This window comes from Ctenopharyngodon idella, chromosome 2, assembly GCF_019924925.1.
Source record: "Ctenopharyngodon idella isolate HZGC_01 chromosome 2, HZGC01, whole genome shotgun sequence".
In the NCBI taxonomy this organism is placed as follows: domain Eukaryota; kingdom Metazoa; phylum Chordata; class Actinopteri; order Cypriniformes; family Xenocyprididae; genus Ctenopharyngodon; species Ctenopharyngodon idella.
This window is the reverse complement of record NC_067221.1, coordinates 11,213,675-11,228,865: the sequence shown is the minus strand read 5'-3', so window position 1 is coordinate 11,228,865 and position 15,191 is coordinate 11,213,675. Positions and strand designations below refer to the sequence as shown.

The window sequence follows — 15,191 nt, the reverse complement described above, 5'->3', positions numbered from 1 at the left end:
CAAAGAGGCTTTGCACTTTTTTTCACCTTTCAGCACATGCATATTTTTAAGACTTTCTTACCCTTTTTTCAATTTATTTATTTATTTTTATTACCAAGCAATTTGAGCCAGGATAATTAAATTTTTATATTTTGAGTTTTTGTTTTTAACTGCGGAGCAAGTGAAAGACAGCACAGGGCCAACAACTCCCTTACAGCAGCTTTTGGCTGAATCAAAACATGCTTTTTGCAAACACATTCCACCAAAAAGACACGTTGAACCCGCTTCAATCTATTAAATAATAGATTATTATTTAATAGATAATTTACTCACCCCCATGTCATCCAAGATGTCCATGTCTTTCTTTCTTCAGTCGAAAAAAAAATTAAGGTTTTTGATGAAAACATTCCAGGATTTTTCTCCATATAATGGACTTCAATGGACACCAAACAGTTCAAGGTTCAAATGACAGTTTCAGTGCAGCTTCAAAGGGCTTTAAACGATACCAGACGATGAATAAGGGTCTTATCTAGCGAAACGATCGGTCATTTTCGAAAAAAAAATACAACTGTATATGCTTTATATAAACAAACGTTCGCCTTCTAAATGCCTCCGCCAAAACCGCATTTCTATATTCTCCAAAAAGCTTACGCTGTATGTCCTACGCCTTCCCTATTCAACTTACGGAACGAACGCAGCGCCAGTTACATTTTTTTCCGTAAGTTGAATAGTATATATATAAAGCATATACAGTTGTATTTTTTTTCGAAAATGACCGATCGTTTCGCTAGATAAGACCCTTATTCCTCGTCTGGTATCGTTTAAAGCCCTTTGAAGCTGCACTGAAACTCATTTGGACCTTGAACCGTTTGGTGTCCATTGAAGTCCATTATATGGAGAAAAATCCTGGAATGTTTTCATCAAAAACCTTAATTTTTTTTCGACTGAAGAAAGAAAGACATGGACATCTTGGATGACATGGGGGTGAGTAAATTATCAGCAAAAGTTTATTTAAAAGTGAACTAATCCTTTAAGCAGTTCTCTTAAAGGGTTAGTTCACCCAAAAATGAAAATTCTGTCATTAATTACTCACCCTCATGTCGTTCTACACCCGTAAGACCTTCGTTTATCTTCGGAACACAAATTAAGATATTCTGATGAAATCCGATGGCTCAGTGAGGCCTCTATTGAGAGCAATGCCACTGAACCTCTCAAGATCCATAAAGGTACTAAAAACATATTTAAAACAGTTCATGTGAGTACAGTGGTTCTATCTTAATATTATAAAGCGATGAGAATACTTTTTGTGTGCCAAAAAAACTAAATAAATACTTTGCAACAATATCTCGTGATGGCCGATTTCAGAACACTGCTGCTGAGCTTTACAAATCTTTTGTTTCGAATTAGTGATTCGGATCTCCTATCAAACAGCCAAACTACTGAAATCATGTGACTTTGGCGCTCCGAACCACTGATTCGATTCATAAGCTCCGAAGCAGTGTTTTGAAATCGGCCATTTGTTGAAAAGTCGCTATTTTGTTTTTTTGGCGCACAAAAAGTATTCTCATCGCTTTATAATATTAAGGTAGAACCACTGAACTCACATAAACTGTTTTAAATGTTTTTAGTACCATTTTTGGGTGAACTAACCCTTTAATACTCCAGAGACAAATATCAAGTCCATGATTTCATTTTATCTTATTTTATTTTATTTTTTTGTGGTCACATAGCAACTGCCATAAAAGTCATCGAGTTTTGTACCATTCCGATAAAGTAGTGATTTTTAAAATTTCCAAAAAAAAAAAAAAAAACTTTTTTTGGTCTAAAATGACCGAATAACACCAGAGGGTTAAGTAACAGTAACAAAGTAAAATACTTTGTTACTGTCCAACACTGCATTTAATAGATTGAAGACTAACATCTGCATCTAAGATCTTCAGTCAGTTCCTCCGTAATATCTTCTGCGCAAGACAGACATGAATCATTCAATACTGTCTTAACCAGCATCCTTGCATATTGCTTTAACCCTCCCAACTGTCATCCATTGTCAGTAAGGATTCACTTAGAAGGCTGCCAGATGTATTTTTTATTTCATTTCATCATGTTAGCTATTATGTTGTCAATGCATGATTTGTCAATCCCCTACATCGCTGTGACCCTATAGTAATCCATCCTGTTAAGGCTCTGGAGAACGCTTTATTACAGGTGGTGAAGGATTTCTGGCTCTGTTTATTACTCCCTCCCTTCTGTTTTAATTGGTTTCTTTGGAATTTCACATCAGACTCCTCTGAGAGCTTTCTACACTCCACTTACCGGTGCGAATGCCTTCTATGTTTTAATCAAAATTACCACTTTGGATATGTTTGTCTATTGAGTCTGCGGTAACTGAGGGGCTTTTGACAGAAAATACAGTACACTTCATAAGTCCACTTGTCATTCACATAATCTGAATATCAAAAGTAACCACTGTATTTAAATATAGTTAATTAAGACTCAAAATTCTCACATTTGACCATTTGGTCATATTGGGTTAGTTATATTCTCCAAATAGGTGCATTATTGCCACTGTTTATTTGTTCCTCTGCATGTCATCCTGTTTTATTAATAATTTCAGCCTGACAGTCAGTACAGCTGCTGGAAGTTTTTTTAGTAGCCCACCACTCGCATTTCAACCTTTGACTCTGTTGTGCATGAAAAGCCCTGCTGACATGCATCCACCAACGCGTATAACATCCACCATCATACTTCTTTCAAAGTCACTTAATTCTTTTATCTTGCATATTCTTCCTTGAATTTCACACACATAATTCTCAGTTATCTCTCTACCTGCTGCAAATAATGTGGTCTGTGAACACTTATCCCATTATTGACAATATGATCTGTTCCGCAGTCTATTTTGTTTGTTACATTTAATAGCAACTATTCGGCACATGACAAGACTAAATGCTTTTTTGGTTCACTATGCTGATTTGCTCAATATCAGAGTATATTCTTTAAGCTCAAATGTTACATTAGAGATTAAACACTAAATTTGATTTTTTTTTTTTCTCTGGAAAACACGTGCGAATTTGACTGGCAAGGCCAAGTGTCTTTTGAAGCATATGAGTACATTTGAATATTTCACAGAGGAGCAAAATGTCACAGATGAAACAATCCAATCACATTTCCATAGCCCGAGGTGACGTTTCTCTCCTGGCTTGATGATGAGGAAACGTTATCTGAGCTAGACCGGCTCCTATGAATGTTGCTTGACACTGAATAAATATTGTAGACCACCTGTTATGTATTCAGTTGAACCTATGCAGTACTTTCAGCATCAGCTTTTGTTGGAAAAACAACTATAGTCCATTCATGATTATATATTTCCTTTAAATACAGCTTTTTAGATCATTAACACAGAAGAACTGCGTTTTGTATCTGCTTCTTGAATTATTTTTATTCATTAGATATCTGAACGTCACATCAGCATAATTATAATGAACTAATACACCTTGACATCTCAAATTCAGTCTCTCTAAGTGCATAAAGAGCAAGAATTGAGTCTGCTGTAGTAAATCACAAAGGCATATGCAACCTTACAGTGGGTCTCTACTAGAGACCTGCAGAGTTGAGCTTTTTGTCACATTGACGCTGTCTTTATCTGTGAGCCATGCCATCTGTCAGAAACCCCAGAAGACCTCTTTCTGAGCACACCATGTGTCTCCACATAAAAGGGTGGCTTAAGCAAACAGTACTGTGCAGCACCATTCCTCACTCGCTTGAAGATTCATTATTCTATGAGATTACCCTAAGGGCATTTCCAGATGTGGCTTTATATAACCCAGAATTCACCTGTTGTTCTCAGTAGTATACATCTTAGTGTAGCTGATATGACACTTCAAATCATTAGTATCAAATTAAGTTAAGCTTAAGATGTGAGAAGATCAGATGGGCTGTGAAGGTTTAGATGTGGTTTTCCAGCCGTGTTCTGGATTCAGGTGAGCTGTTTTAGTAGCATATTGGTGGGATAGCGTGCAATCGTGTCCCATGAGGATTTATGCTCATTTATTTGATTGCATCTACACCACACACTGGTTTGCTTGTTGCTAATTTACTCAAAATTTACAATAGGGGAACATTTCATGATCGCGTTAAAAACTATGCTTTAGCCGATTAAACAGATGCTGATTACAGGAAAATTCTCACTCTGAGTAAACCTTTTATTCCAGATGGAGATTCACTTTTAATCAGCTAAGCATTAAATATATATTTATTTAATTAGGTCCATAAGAATGGACTGATCTTTCAATAAATGATATTTTAGCAACAAACTCCTGAAAGAGGTGTTGGCAGCCCTCATTTTCATTCTTTTGATTTCTTTCTCTTTTTTAATAGCACACCTGCTAGAGAGTTGCTTAGTTTAAATATTGCATCTGCAATCCTTCTCTGAATTGTTAGCGGAGCAGGTTGCTCGTGATTTTGATGAAATAAGAATGTCCACCATCCGTAATGCACTAGATCCAATAAGTCCTTTGTTGCTGGTGCAGCAGGTAGCCTCACTTTGGGATCAACTGGGATGTGATCTCTCAATAAATAAAATATAAATGTGTAATCTGTCAGGAAACACAGGAAATACTTAATACTAAATCTCAATCATGTGAAGATATTTCAAATATCAAGCTAAATATGCTTTTTTTTTATCCAATCCAAGTCTATGTTACAGTATTCCTCTAGTTCAAACATAGATTGTTGCTATATCAATGGCAAGGTCATGGTTTGATTCCCAGGGAATGCAAGAAATAAAAAATGTATACCACGAATACAATGTAAGTCGGTTTGGATGAAAGCATCTGCCAAATGCATGCATTTAAATTTAATAAAGTGGTATTTATAAGTGCTAATAAATAAAGGCAGTAGTCTTAGTGTGATCGAATGAGGTGGTCTGAAATGATCAATCATCAAAGTTGTGAAGGCATCCTTCTTTATAAAAAGACATTGGTGCTGCCACTTTTGAAGGTGTTTGAGATTCACACTTCTCAGCAAGAATAAATGTGTGGTCTCATTAATTTAATGTATCCCCTGTTGAGTCTCACCCATATAGGAGATCCTTCCTTTGCCTAAAGTCTGCCAGAATAAAAGTAGAGGTTTTCATAAGTCAAAAGACATATAAAGCCCTTAAAAACACTATTTACCTGCAACACTATTTACTTAGCTGCTTAGAACAATCCTTTGTGGAAAAGAGAATATGAATACCCTTAGCTGAACAGAGCTGGTCCTTGTTAAGCTAAAAAGACGATTGGTAGGAAATCAGTTACAATTTTTAAAGTTAAAATTTATTGACCTTTTACAAAAGAAATCATTTACCTGTTGAGAGTGTGCTGACAGTCTACGTAATTGAATGGCTGAGCTCCAGAAAATCATGAGGTGGCTTTGACAGTTACAGATTTGAAAAACAAAAAGGTGGGAATAAAGAACCCTAAACTCTAACACAAAGGACCATTTGAGCATTTAAAGGGTTCTTCAGGGCGAATATGGTTCTAAATAGAATTGTAATACGTGTAAGGAACCTTTAAAGAACCATCTTTTTTTAGAGTGTAGGAAGGACACAGCCTCACTATGCAGCCTTTTGTTTGAGAAGCACCCATCCAATCAATTCCTGAATGACAAAATCAAGTCCCGCCCTACATTTTTTCTTGTTCACCATTTCACTCATATATACGTTCATGCTGACTTTAACTAAATGTTCTCAAAGTTTGCCTATTGTTCATGTTAATGTGTTAAGTAAAGTGACATTATCTCACTAATTAAACTACTTACTGAATACCAATACATGGACATGAAATAGCCTATTGATTTGAATTTAAATGATTTGATCATTTTACCCTTTATATCTATATCTATCACTTCCTCTACAAAATAAAATAGTCCATTACAATGTACGAACACTGCAACAATATTATAATAATACTATTAAAATGTCCCCTGAGGTCATTCTCATTACAATCAACAACTGAGACGCAAGACAAAGATCCGAGTTGTGTTTGTACGAAAAGAGGCGTGAGTCTGCCATGTGATACGTCGTGATGATTTCAGTTATCCAGATGAGCAGACTGATACAGTTTTGCTGTAGACGATGCCAAATATTAGAAAATATCTAATCGCTGAATGATGTAATCAGAGTATTCAAGAGATCTGAGTAATAATAATATCAACATATTCATCCTTAATGTTACGATTAATACAAAAATCTATGGGCTAAACCAAAACTATGAGATTGTTCAAGCATTATCAGCACACCATGTGCTCATCATTGTGACAATAACTACAAGTGAGGAGTGCGCTCTTCTCTCAGGCTCACTGACTTAATGAGAAGTAAGGAAAGGGTACATAACAGGAACCAGCAGATGCCCTTATTTATTATTTACATACAGCCACTGACATCCTTTAGAGACAGCTTCTCAGTTGGCATCAAGGTCTACAGCTTACAAGACAACCAGGAGGCTCTATGAACAGAGGACAAATGCTCAAACTGGTCTCTTGTGCTGGTAATTGTGAGATTATTAAAGATTCTCTGAACTGAAGCATTTGACAAAATAACTATATTACTGAAGCAATGTTCACTAGACACTCTAGACAAATTTTGTTTGTATTGTACTAGCATTCAAAGCTAAAGTGCTCCTCTGAGGACTATTTTAAAAAATCTAATATTACTGATTGTTGGACATTACTCTTCTAGAATTGCTGTCCCACGCATTTCAAACCGGAGCAAATTTATGACCAACTTTTTTCAACAGATTGGACATAAATTTTATGATAAGCCATACTCCGTTAAGCAGTCTGAAAATCACAGCAGATGGGGTACGAAAAAATGCTTTAGATGCAGAAAAGTGAATGCTAAAATGTCAATATGTTCTGGCCAAGTTTGACACCATAAACCATTGTCTGCGATGGAGCCAGCATGCAAAGTGAACTATTGCATTCAAACAACCTGTTCAGAGGCTATAAAGAGAGAATCTGTTTGGGGCCACAGGACAGGGACAAAGGATACACATTGATATTGTCACCATCCAGGTCTACGAAGGATGACGAAGAGGAAGGTTTAGAGTAAATAGTGGCATTAGCTTTGAATTCAACAACCTAACGGAAAGAAACAAAGCAACAGCGTCTACTAAAACATGTATAACATAAGACAATGAGTGGAGAGAACTGAAGGACTTAAATACACAGACAAACAAACTCAATACAAAACAGGTGCGCTCTAATTAGTAACATAATGAGTAACCATGACAACTAATGATGGCAGGAACATAGGAACAAAGATAAGCTATCTAAACCCAGGAACACATGTAGTGTCTTGAGTTCAGTCTTGTTTCAGTTAGTTCCTAAGTGTGTCTCCAGCTTAAGGGGCCATTCACATAGAACGCGTCTTTGCGTCTAAAAATGCGCTCAGGAATGGTTTTTAAAAAAGCGCAGTGTAGAACGCGAGCGTCTCGAGACGCGCTTTTGAGGCGTGATGCATTAACAGCAATAACGGAAATAACAGAAATAGGCAAAGAGCAGAATTGATAGATACGAGTTTTGACATGGAAAAAAAAAGAAAATAAGATAATAATGAGCGCCTCCTCCGCCATGTTGCTGTCAAATAAAACAGTTGTCATGCCAACTTGCGACTGTAAACAGAAGCTCGCAACGCTTGCCCCGCCTCCGAGTTTCTTCTGATTGGTCCACTTTGGACCTGACATTGATGAGCGGTGCTGCGTGTAAAAGTTGAAATTCTTGACACGGTGTCTTAAAAACACTGCACTTATGTTCGAGACGAGACTTGTATTTTTTGTATAGATGATAACGCTATCGAAACAATCCCTGTTCACACGGATCTGCGAAAACGACAGAAAAAGCTGTAATATGCATGCCAGGTCAGCAGTTGGCGATGTCACTTTGTAAGGAAAGACTAAACGCCTGCGCATGCGTTCTTTTACAGAGCGCTCGTGCCAAACGCACGTGTATACGCATGTGCGTGCCGTCACGATTTTCACAGATCTGCATTTTTGTTGTTTACGCGGAGATAAAACCCTCTTTCAAAAGTTTGCGTTTTCAGACCCCCAAAACGCCGTAGTCGTGTAAATGAACGGCCAAAAACGCACTAAAAGTTTTCCGTTTTTAGTTGAAAACGGCGTCGTGTAAACAGCTCCTCAACGTCCATAAATGAAAGTGAAACGAAGGCAAAACCTGACAGATACATTCAAAACTGTGTTTTGCCTAAACAATATATAATATTAAGGTTCTTGAGGATTTAAAAGTTAAAACTTTAAGTTAGTATTGGCTCACAAATGTTTTTACAGCACTTTAACGAAAACCAAGACCACGTCTTTGTTTATTACTATTAATAAATTAATTTAAATATAAATTATATATACATTATAAATTATATAAAAATATTAATTATGATGTTAAAATAACATATGACGCTTATTTAATAATAATAATAATAATAATAATAATACATTATTTTTAAAGCTATAAAAATAATTAAATATAAAACTATAAATGTAAAAAAACAAAATTTCTTTTTATTTAAAAATTCCATGTGAAGATTTTTAATTATTTACATTTGTATTGTAGGTTTTTTTTACATATGTAAATAATTACATGCACAAATTGTATGTAAATAAATATATAAATATAACTTAATATTTAACATTGTTTAATATTTAACTTTAAATAAATGTATATTTAAAATGTATATATGTATGTATGTATATATATATATAGAGGCATATATAGGCATATACATAATTTTTATTACAAGAGTGTAAATAAATAAATGATTACAGCATAAAAAAAACAATGTTATATGAGAAACATTGTAAGATCAGTACTGTTGTTTTTTTCGGCGGGCTAATACAGTGTCTTAGGGTGTAATGAAGATTGATGGTACTGTTCCAGGTGTAATGGAGGCACAGAGGAGCCTAACACCTAATTATGTTTTAATTACTACAACTGTAAGCATCGTGCCATCAGCACATTATCTGCCTCTTACAAGCAGCTTTGCATGCTTTTCATTTTGTCATCATCTTTACAGTAAAGTCATTCTAAATTCAAAGACAATATCTAGTTTCTCATACTAGTGTGTTCCATTCCAATTGTCTAATATCTTGCTTCGGCTATGCGTGCTCCAGCACAGGAAGCAGTAGGCTGAGAGTTGATATCCTGATGCAGCTAAATGCCCGGTAGAGATGGCCGTGGGTTCTTCTGGAGACGTTTCTGTCCCTCTTGCCTGTAAAGGCCAGCTTAGCGTGAGTCTGCAGCGCTCGGGCTGATTATGGAGCTGCGTATGCCATGTGTCAGTGGGTCACAGATTGGACTGGTGCTTTGCCACTCGGGCTCTCCCAGCATGCATCCCACAAGGGGTACGGACATCAAAAGGCCCCGTGTTGCACTCATGCTGGAAAGATGAGGAGGCTGTGCCTTTACCATCTGAACGGGGACAGCACAGAGGACACTAACACACATTACAGCCCAAAGATAGATGCAGCAACATGAAATCTGCTGCTGTTGATGCTGAGAGAGAGACAAAGGGAGAGCTGGAAAACTGATTTGCATTTGCTTAGTAGGTCTTTTAGGATTTCTCACCCTAGACGAGAGGAAACACGTATGATTGAGATAACAAATGAGAATGTGTTTTTCAGTGGGGTGTTAAGCGTAGAATCTGGTCATTAAATCATTCCTGACAGTGCAAAAATTCACACAGAAACGGCATTTTCTCTATAGGACAACAACTCTTCAATGCATAAGGCTTGCTGCCAAAGATCTGAAGCAATAGGATGATCCCACGCATGAATTTGGTTGTTATAGTTATTTTTGTATTGGAGAAATTAAGTAAAAAAAACATGTGCCAGACTATAGGAGCCCAGCAGCTCTCATTATCACATCAGGTTCTTCCTCTGGTTTGTGGCCTTTAATGTTTAAAGTTACACAACTCATGTATGTATCATTCTATGTATCAAAGAATCCTGAAAAAAAATGTATCACTGTTTCCACCAAAATATTAAGCAACACAACATTGCAACATTGATAATAATAATAAGAGGAAATGTTTCTTGAGCACCAAATCAGCATATCAGAATGATTTCTGAAGGATCATGTGACACTGAAGACTGGAGTAATGATGCTGAAATTCAGCTTTGCCATCACAGATATAAATTATGTTTTAAAATATATTAAAATAGAAAACAGTTATTTTAAATTGCAAAAATATTTCACAATATTACTGATTTTACTGTTTTTTTTGTTTGTTTGTTTGTTTGTTTGTTTTTTATTACAAATGCAACCTTAAGAAACTTCTTTTAAATACATTGAAAAATCGTACAGACCCCAAAAGTTTGAAAGGTAGTGTATGTAGACAGTTCTATGGTCAAAAGTTTGGACACTTGGACTGAATTTCTACTTTACGTTCTTATAAATTGTATTTCAAGGTGGTTAAATGCTTAAGATTGGTTTTGCAGACAAATATAAATTCTGCCCACGTATGAATGTCTTTACAAAGCTAACAACAAAAAAATAAAAAATAAATAAAATGGAGTTGGACCGGATAGTGATGGAGCAACAGCCAGCAAGTTTCTAGCTTACCAGGCCAAATTGTGCTTAAAATGCAGGATGCACCTCAGGTAGTTGGTTGAGAGAAACCCAGAGTTGTAATTGCTACTTTCGAAACTAAAATAGTTTTGATTTGTTAAACATTTTTACGTCCCTGCATAATTCTTATTCTTCCATTACTCTCATTTCTTAGCTCTGCACATAATTGGACATATAGTATGATATTGATAGCAAACAATTTATTGATAAAGTAGACTGACCTTGCCTAAAATTTGCATATGAATGAGATAAAAAAGACTGCCAGCAGGCAGATTCATTATAAGCCAGTTTAATTTTTCAGAACCCAGTAGTACAAGCCATGAGTAAAGTGTGATCTATCATGATATTTCTTATTCAGCATATAAATAGAGTAATTAATTAACGACTGTTGGGGGTGAGACCTATGGCTTGTTTATACACATGATCAGGAGAAAAATTTGCTAACAAATGAAGCCTTATTGTAAAGAGTTATATATGGTAACACTTTAATATAAGGCTTCATTTCTTAACATTAGTTAGCTACATCAGTTAACATGAACTAACAACTTTTATTAACTAATGTTAACAAAGATGAATAAGTAATGTAATTAACGTATTGCTCATTGTTAGGTAATATTAGTTAATGCAATAACTAACCTTAACAAACGGAACCTTATTGTAAAGTGTGTGTCTGTAAGAATTCATTATGTTTATAGAAACAAGATTTGTGTTCTTAAAGGACAAATGAAAGAATTATGCATAAAAACTTTTTTGCATTTTGTTCCCCAAAACCAAAGTCATGTTTAGTGACCTAGCAGCGACATGTGCTGTTGAGTCATGCTTTCATTCTTAATCATCTTTATGAAAAAGAAAGGTCAGATAGAGGCATTAGACAGCTTTTAGCCTTTGGGCGATGTTTACTTCCAAGCCAAATCAAATGACAGTAGCATGACAGACAAGAGAGAGAAAAATAATCTTTCTTTCTTTCTTTATTTTAAAGATTTTATAAAGGTTCACGGTCAAACATAAGATAAAATGTTTAAATATTATCTAACATAACCACTGGTCACCCCCTGAAACATCTCACACTATATATACTGTGACACAGTAAAATGTGACATGGTCTTGATCAGTGAAAATATGTGCTAGTGTCTTTTTAAGCTCTACTCTTGGAAGCAATATTTCTCTGTTTAACACTTAACACCCACATCATTCTCATCTCATCACATTTGCATTTCACCTCCAAATAATGCTGTCTTCACAGTTTTTAATTGTGCCCATGGTAATAAATTACTTAATTTCCATCCCATTTCCCAGCCATGCTTTGAAATATATATAAAACTATAAATGTTAAATCTTTAAAGTTCACTGTTGCGTAAGACCGAATTTTGAAACACATGCTATGCCATTGCCCTGCCCTAAATAAAGAAACAACAAATCTGCATGGTGTCTATATCTTTCCAGTTTGTGCACATATTGATCTCTGTAGGTGGGTGTTGCTTTCATCCTTCCTAAAACTGCCCCCTGTCGATAGACTTAATCAGATATGTTTTAAGAGTTTTAAAAATATGTTTACACTCTTGGTACAACTTTTACGATTATAAAATCACCACATGAATCTGAGATCTAGTCTAACTATAGTGGCCATTAAACACTGTTCTCAAATGGTGACGTACTATAGGTTTTCAAGCATTAAATAATCATTATTCATATGTGTACTGGATAAAATTGCAGTTTTTGACGGACAGTTGTTGTTCAGCACCACGGACAGCGTTGAGTTCTTCTCTTTCTTCCACTCTCTCTTTATTGCCTTTTTGCAAAATAAAACTTTCAAGTCCTAAATGAGTTTTTAAATACATTCCTTCTGTTTATGATATGGTATATTTACATTCAAGTAATATAAAAATGCAAGATATCATTGGTTATCTATGCATTAAGCCAAACAACAATGATTTAAGAGAAATGGCTGTTTTTGTACATATTTCACTCATATTGAACATCAAATTTATGAGGGCTATACAAAAAAATACAATGACGAGCACATAACAAAACACAATTCGTGCAAAATATACTTCTGAATGCAAAAATGTCATTGACAACAACATACCACTCTTCCCCGAAGCAATATGCAGACATCAACTGGTCCAAATATTGTCACTGTCCTACTTGCTTTTACATCTCACAAATAGTTAAACGCACACACACACACACACACACATACAAACTCATTACATTTCTTCAGATCCTAACAATAAATAAAGTAAACTAGAACGCATTCCATGTTCTCTCTGCTACCTTTATTTTTGAAAGCAGATATGGAAAAGTCCCTTGGTCTTCAGTCTGGGCCATTTAAAGTGAGTTATATTCACTCAGAGAGGGAAAACAAGGAAGCCAGAGAATGTGGAGTACTTCCACCCGCCCATGAGGTTTCCTCTCTCTAGTTTGAGATAGAGTCTGTCTTCACGCTCCAGGTGAAGAAGAACACTGTTACTCGCTGCCTCCCGGGTCACATCTTGATCACCGGCAAACGCAGATATTATTGGGTATTCATTATGCATCAGATTGACCTAATGACACGGAAACACAAGATGTGATCAGATGCATTACAACAAGCCTTTACTTCATAAAATGAAACTGTATATGGTATCATTTCAAGTATTATTTAAATTGTACTTATAACTGTTCATTAGATTATAGTACTTGTTAGGTAGTCCTTATTCCAGTAGTGACTAGTCTCAATTTAATTAGTCACTAGTATTATAAAAATATTCATAAATCTTGTCCTATTCCTTAACCTTTCTCTGTAAAGCGACCTTGGGTGTTGAAAGGCGCTATATAAATAAAAAATATTATTAAATATTATTCATTTGCTAGTCACTATTCCAACAGTAGAACTATTTTGTTTTAAGTTACCAATTGAAATAATGCATTTAGACTAGTAATGACTTCCAATTGTTGCTGATACCTATTCCAATTTTACTATTTCTTATACTATCACTATAGATACTAACATCTATTCCAGCTTTGCACGTGTTTATTTAATATATACAGTACATATTTATGAGAAACGTCTCCTTATGGTACTAGTGCCATTTCTTATTTTACCATTGTTTTGTCATATGAAATGACTAGTCAGAATGGTACTATACCGTTCAAATAAAATCTTACTAGTAAGATAAGTGTTACTGTTGGAATACACAAGTATCTAATAAATATTCAATTAGTACTAAGAAAACTGGAACACGTAACTATTAAATTAAAGAATGAGTAGTAGTGTCAAATGAGTTATTATTAGTAAAACTGGAAAAGGCACCAGTAGTAATTGCAACAGTCAGAAATATATAATATCTGCAATTATAAAAAAAAAAAAAAAAAAAAGCAGATAAAAACAGATAGACTCGCCTGGATTGTCTGTCGGTTGTAGACCTTCACGACGTGAAAGCTGAAGCTGTAAATGCCTCGCCGAGGAGCTTGAAATACACTCGCCTTAAGATCGAAGTGATTTCCAATGTTCACTAGTACCTGGAAAGAGGTGTGTGTTCACTTAGTTAACGTATGTTTTGAGGGGGAAAATGTTACAGCCAACTTAACGCACAGATATGCGTAAATGTGAAAGCAGGGTCTGACCTGATCAAAGTAGATCGTCATGGACTTGTTACTCATTTCTGATGGTTCATGGTTAGTTCCTCTGACAGCAGAAAAAGCCACTTTAGCACCAGCAGCGCGGACAGATATCCCAAACGACGAGGTCACTCCTCCTTCGGCGGACGGGTTCGAGTCACACACAACTAAACATTTTCCTTCCAAAACTACCGGTTCTGTGTCATTCTGTCCGAGGGAAAACGCAACGCCGCATCCCAAAAGAAGGGTGGAGGCCAGTACGGCCAAAGAGCCCTGTTCCCTGGCTCTCAACATGACTGTGGAAGAGCAAAAATACTAACGACCACTCTTAGGAGATCAGTGAAGACGACAGCACCCCCCCTGCCCCCCTCCTCTCTCTCTCTCTCTCTCTCTCTCATCCACACACGGCGCGCACGCCTTATCTGAAAACGCCCTAAATTTTTTACCATATACTAAAGTTTCTATTACGAAATAATTTTCGAATCAGGTTCAAATTCAAAACTGATGCATCACAGCTAAACTACACATAGGCTCTTTAAAAGTACTGTAACCAATTTTTTGTAAAGTAGGCTAAATGTCTTGTTATAGGATACTACTTCATAAACTTTAACAGGTCTGCTCAGCATTTACTGATGGCTAAATGAATTTCAATGTAATTTAATATACTGTAAGAGGGCAATAGCTGTCTCCGCTATGACATTTCACTGTTTGTTCTTGAGGTATTAAAAAATAAATAAAAACGAATATGATGTGCTATTGCTCCATCCAGTGGTTGTAAAAAGATATTAAAGCATTATATTAAAACTAGCGAAGTATTTAGCACTTCAAATTCCAATTCACACAAGCAGAAATTGTGTTAATCAAATGAAATATGTAGCCTATAAACCTAAGCGACTAAATCATAACATAAACGTGCAAAAGTCTGCATGAGTAGCTGACACATTACAGGTCCTTTGGATTTTGCTCTTAGCAACATCAAGATTTTAGGTTAAAAGCAG

General features: G+C 35.7%; 1 protein-coding gene across 1 annotated transcript; it reads right to left on the bottom strand.

The window, feature by feature from the left end:
* Positions 1 to 12,350: 12,350 nt before the first annotated feature.
* cbln2a (cerebellin 2a precursor) lies at positions 12,351 to 14,550 on the bottom strand. The gene is made up of 3 exons (XM_051883344.1): positions 14,200 to 14,550; positions 13,975 to 14,094; positions 12,351 to 13,139 (listed from the first exon to the last, which is right to left on the bottom strand). The coding sequence occupies exons 1-3, from the start codon at positions 14,485 to 14,487 to the stop codon at positions 12,942 to 12,944; spliced, it is 606 nt and encodes a 201-aa protein (XP_051739304.1). The 5' UTR covers positions 14,488 to 14,550; the 3' UTR covers positions 12,351 to 12,941.
* Between the last annotated feature and the right edge of the window lie 641 nt (positions 14,551 to 15,191).

Coding starts and splice junctions, on each gene's coding strand:
- cbln2a (XM_051883344.1), bottom strand. CDS start 14,487: ATGTTGAGAGCCAGGGAACAGGGCTCTTTGGCCGTACTGGCCTCCACC. Junction 14,095..14,199: donor TGACGATCTACTTTGATCAG/GTCAGACCCTGC, acceptor ACCTCTTTCCAG/GTACTAGTGAACATTGGAAA. Junction 13,140..13,974: donor ACAACCGACAGACAATCCAG/GCGAGTCTATCT, acceptor CCGTGTCATTAG/GTCAATCTGATGCATAATGA.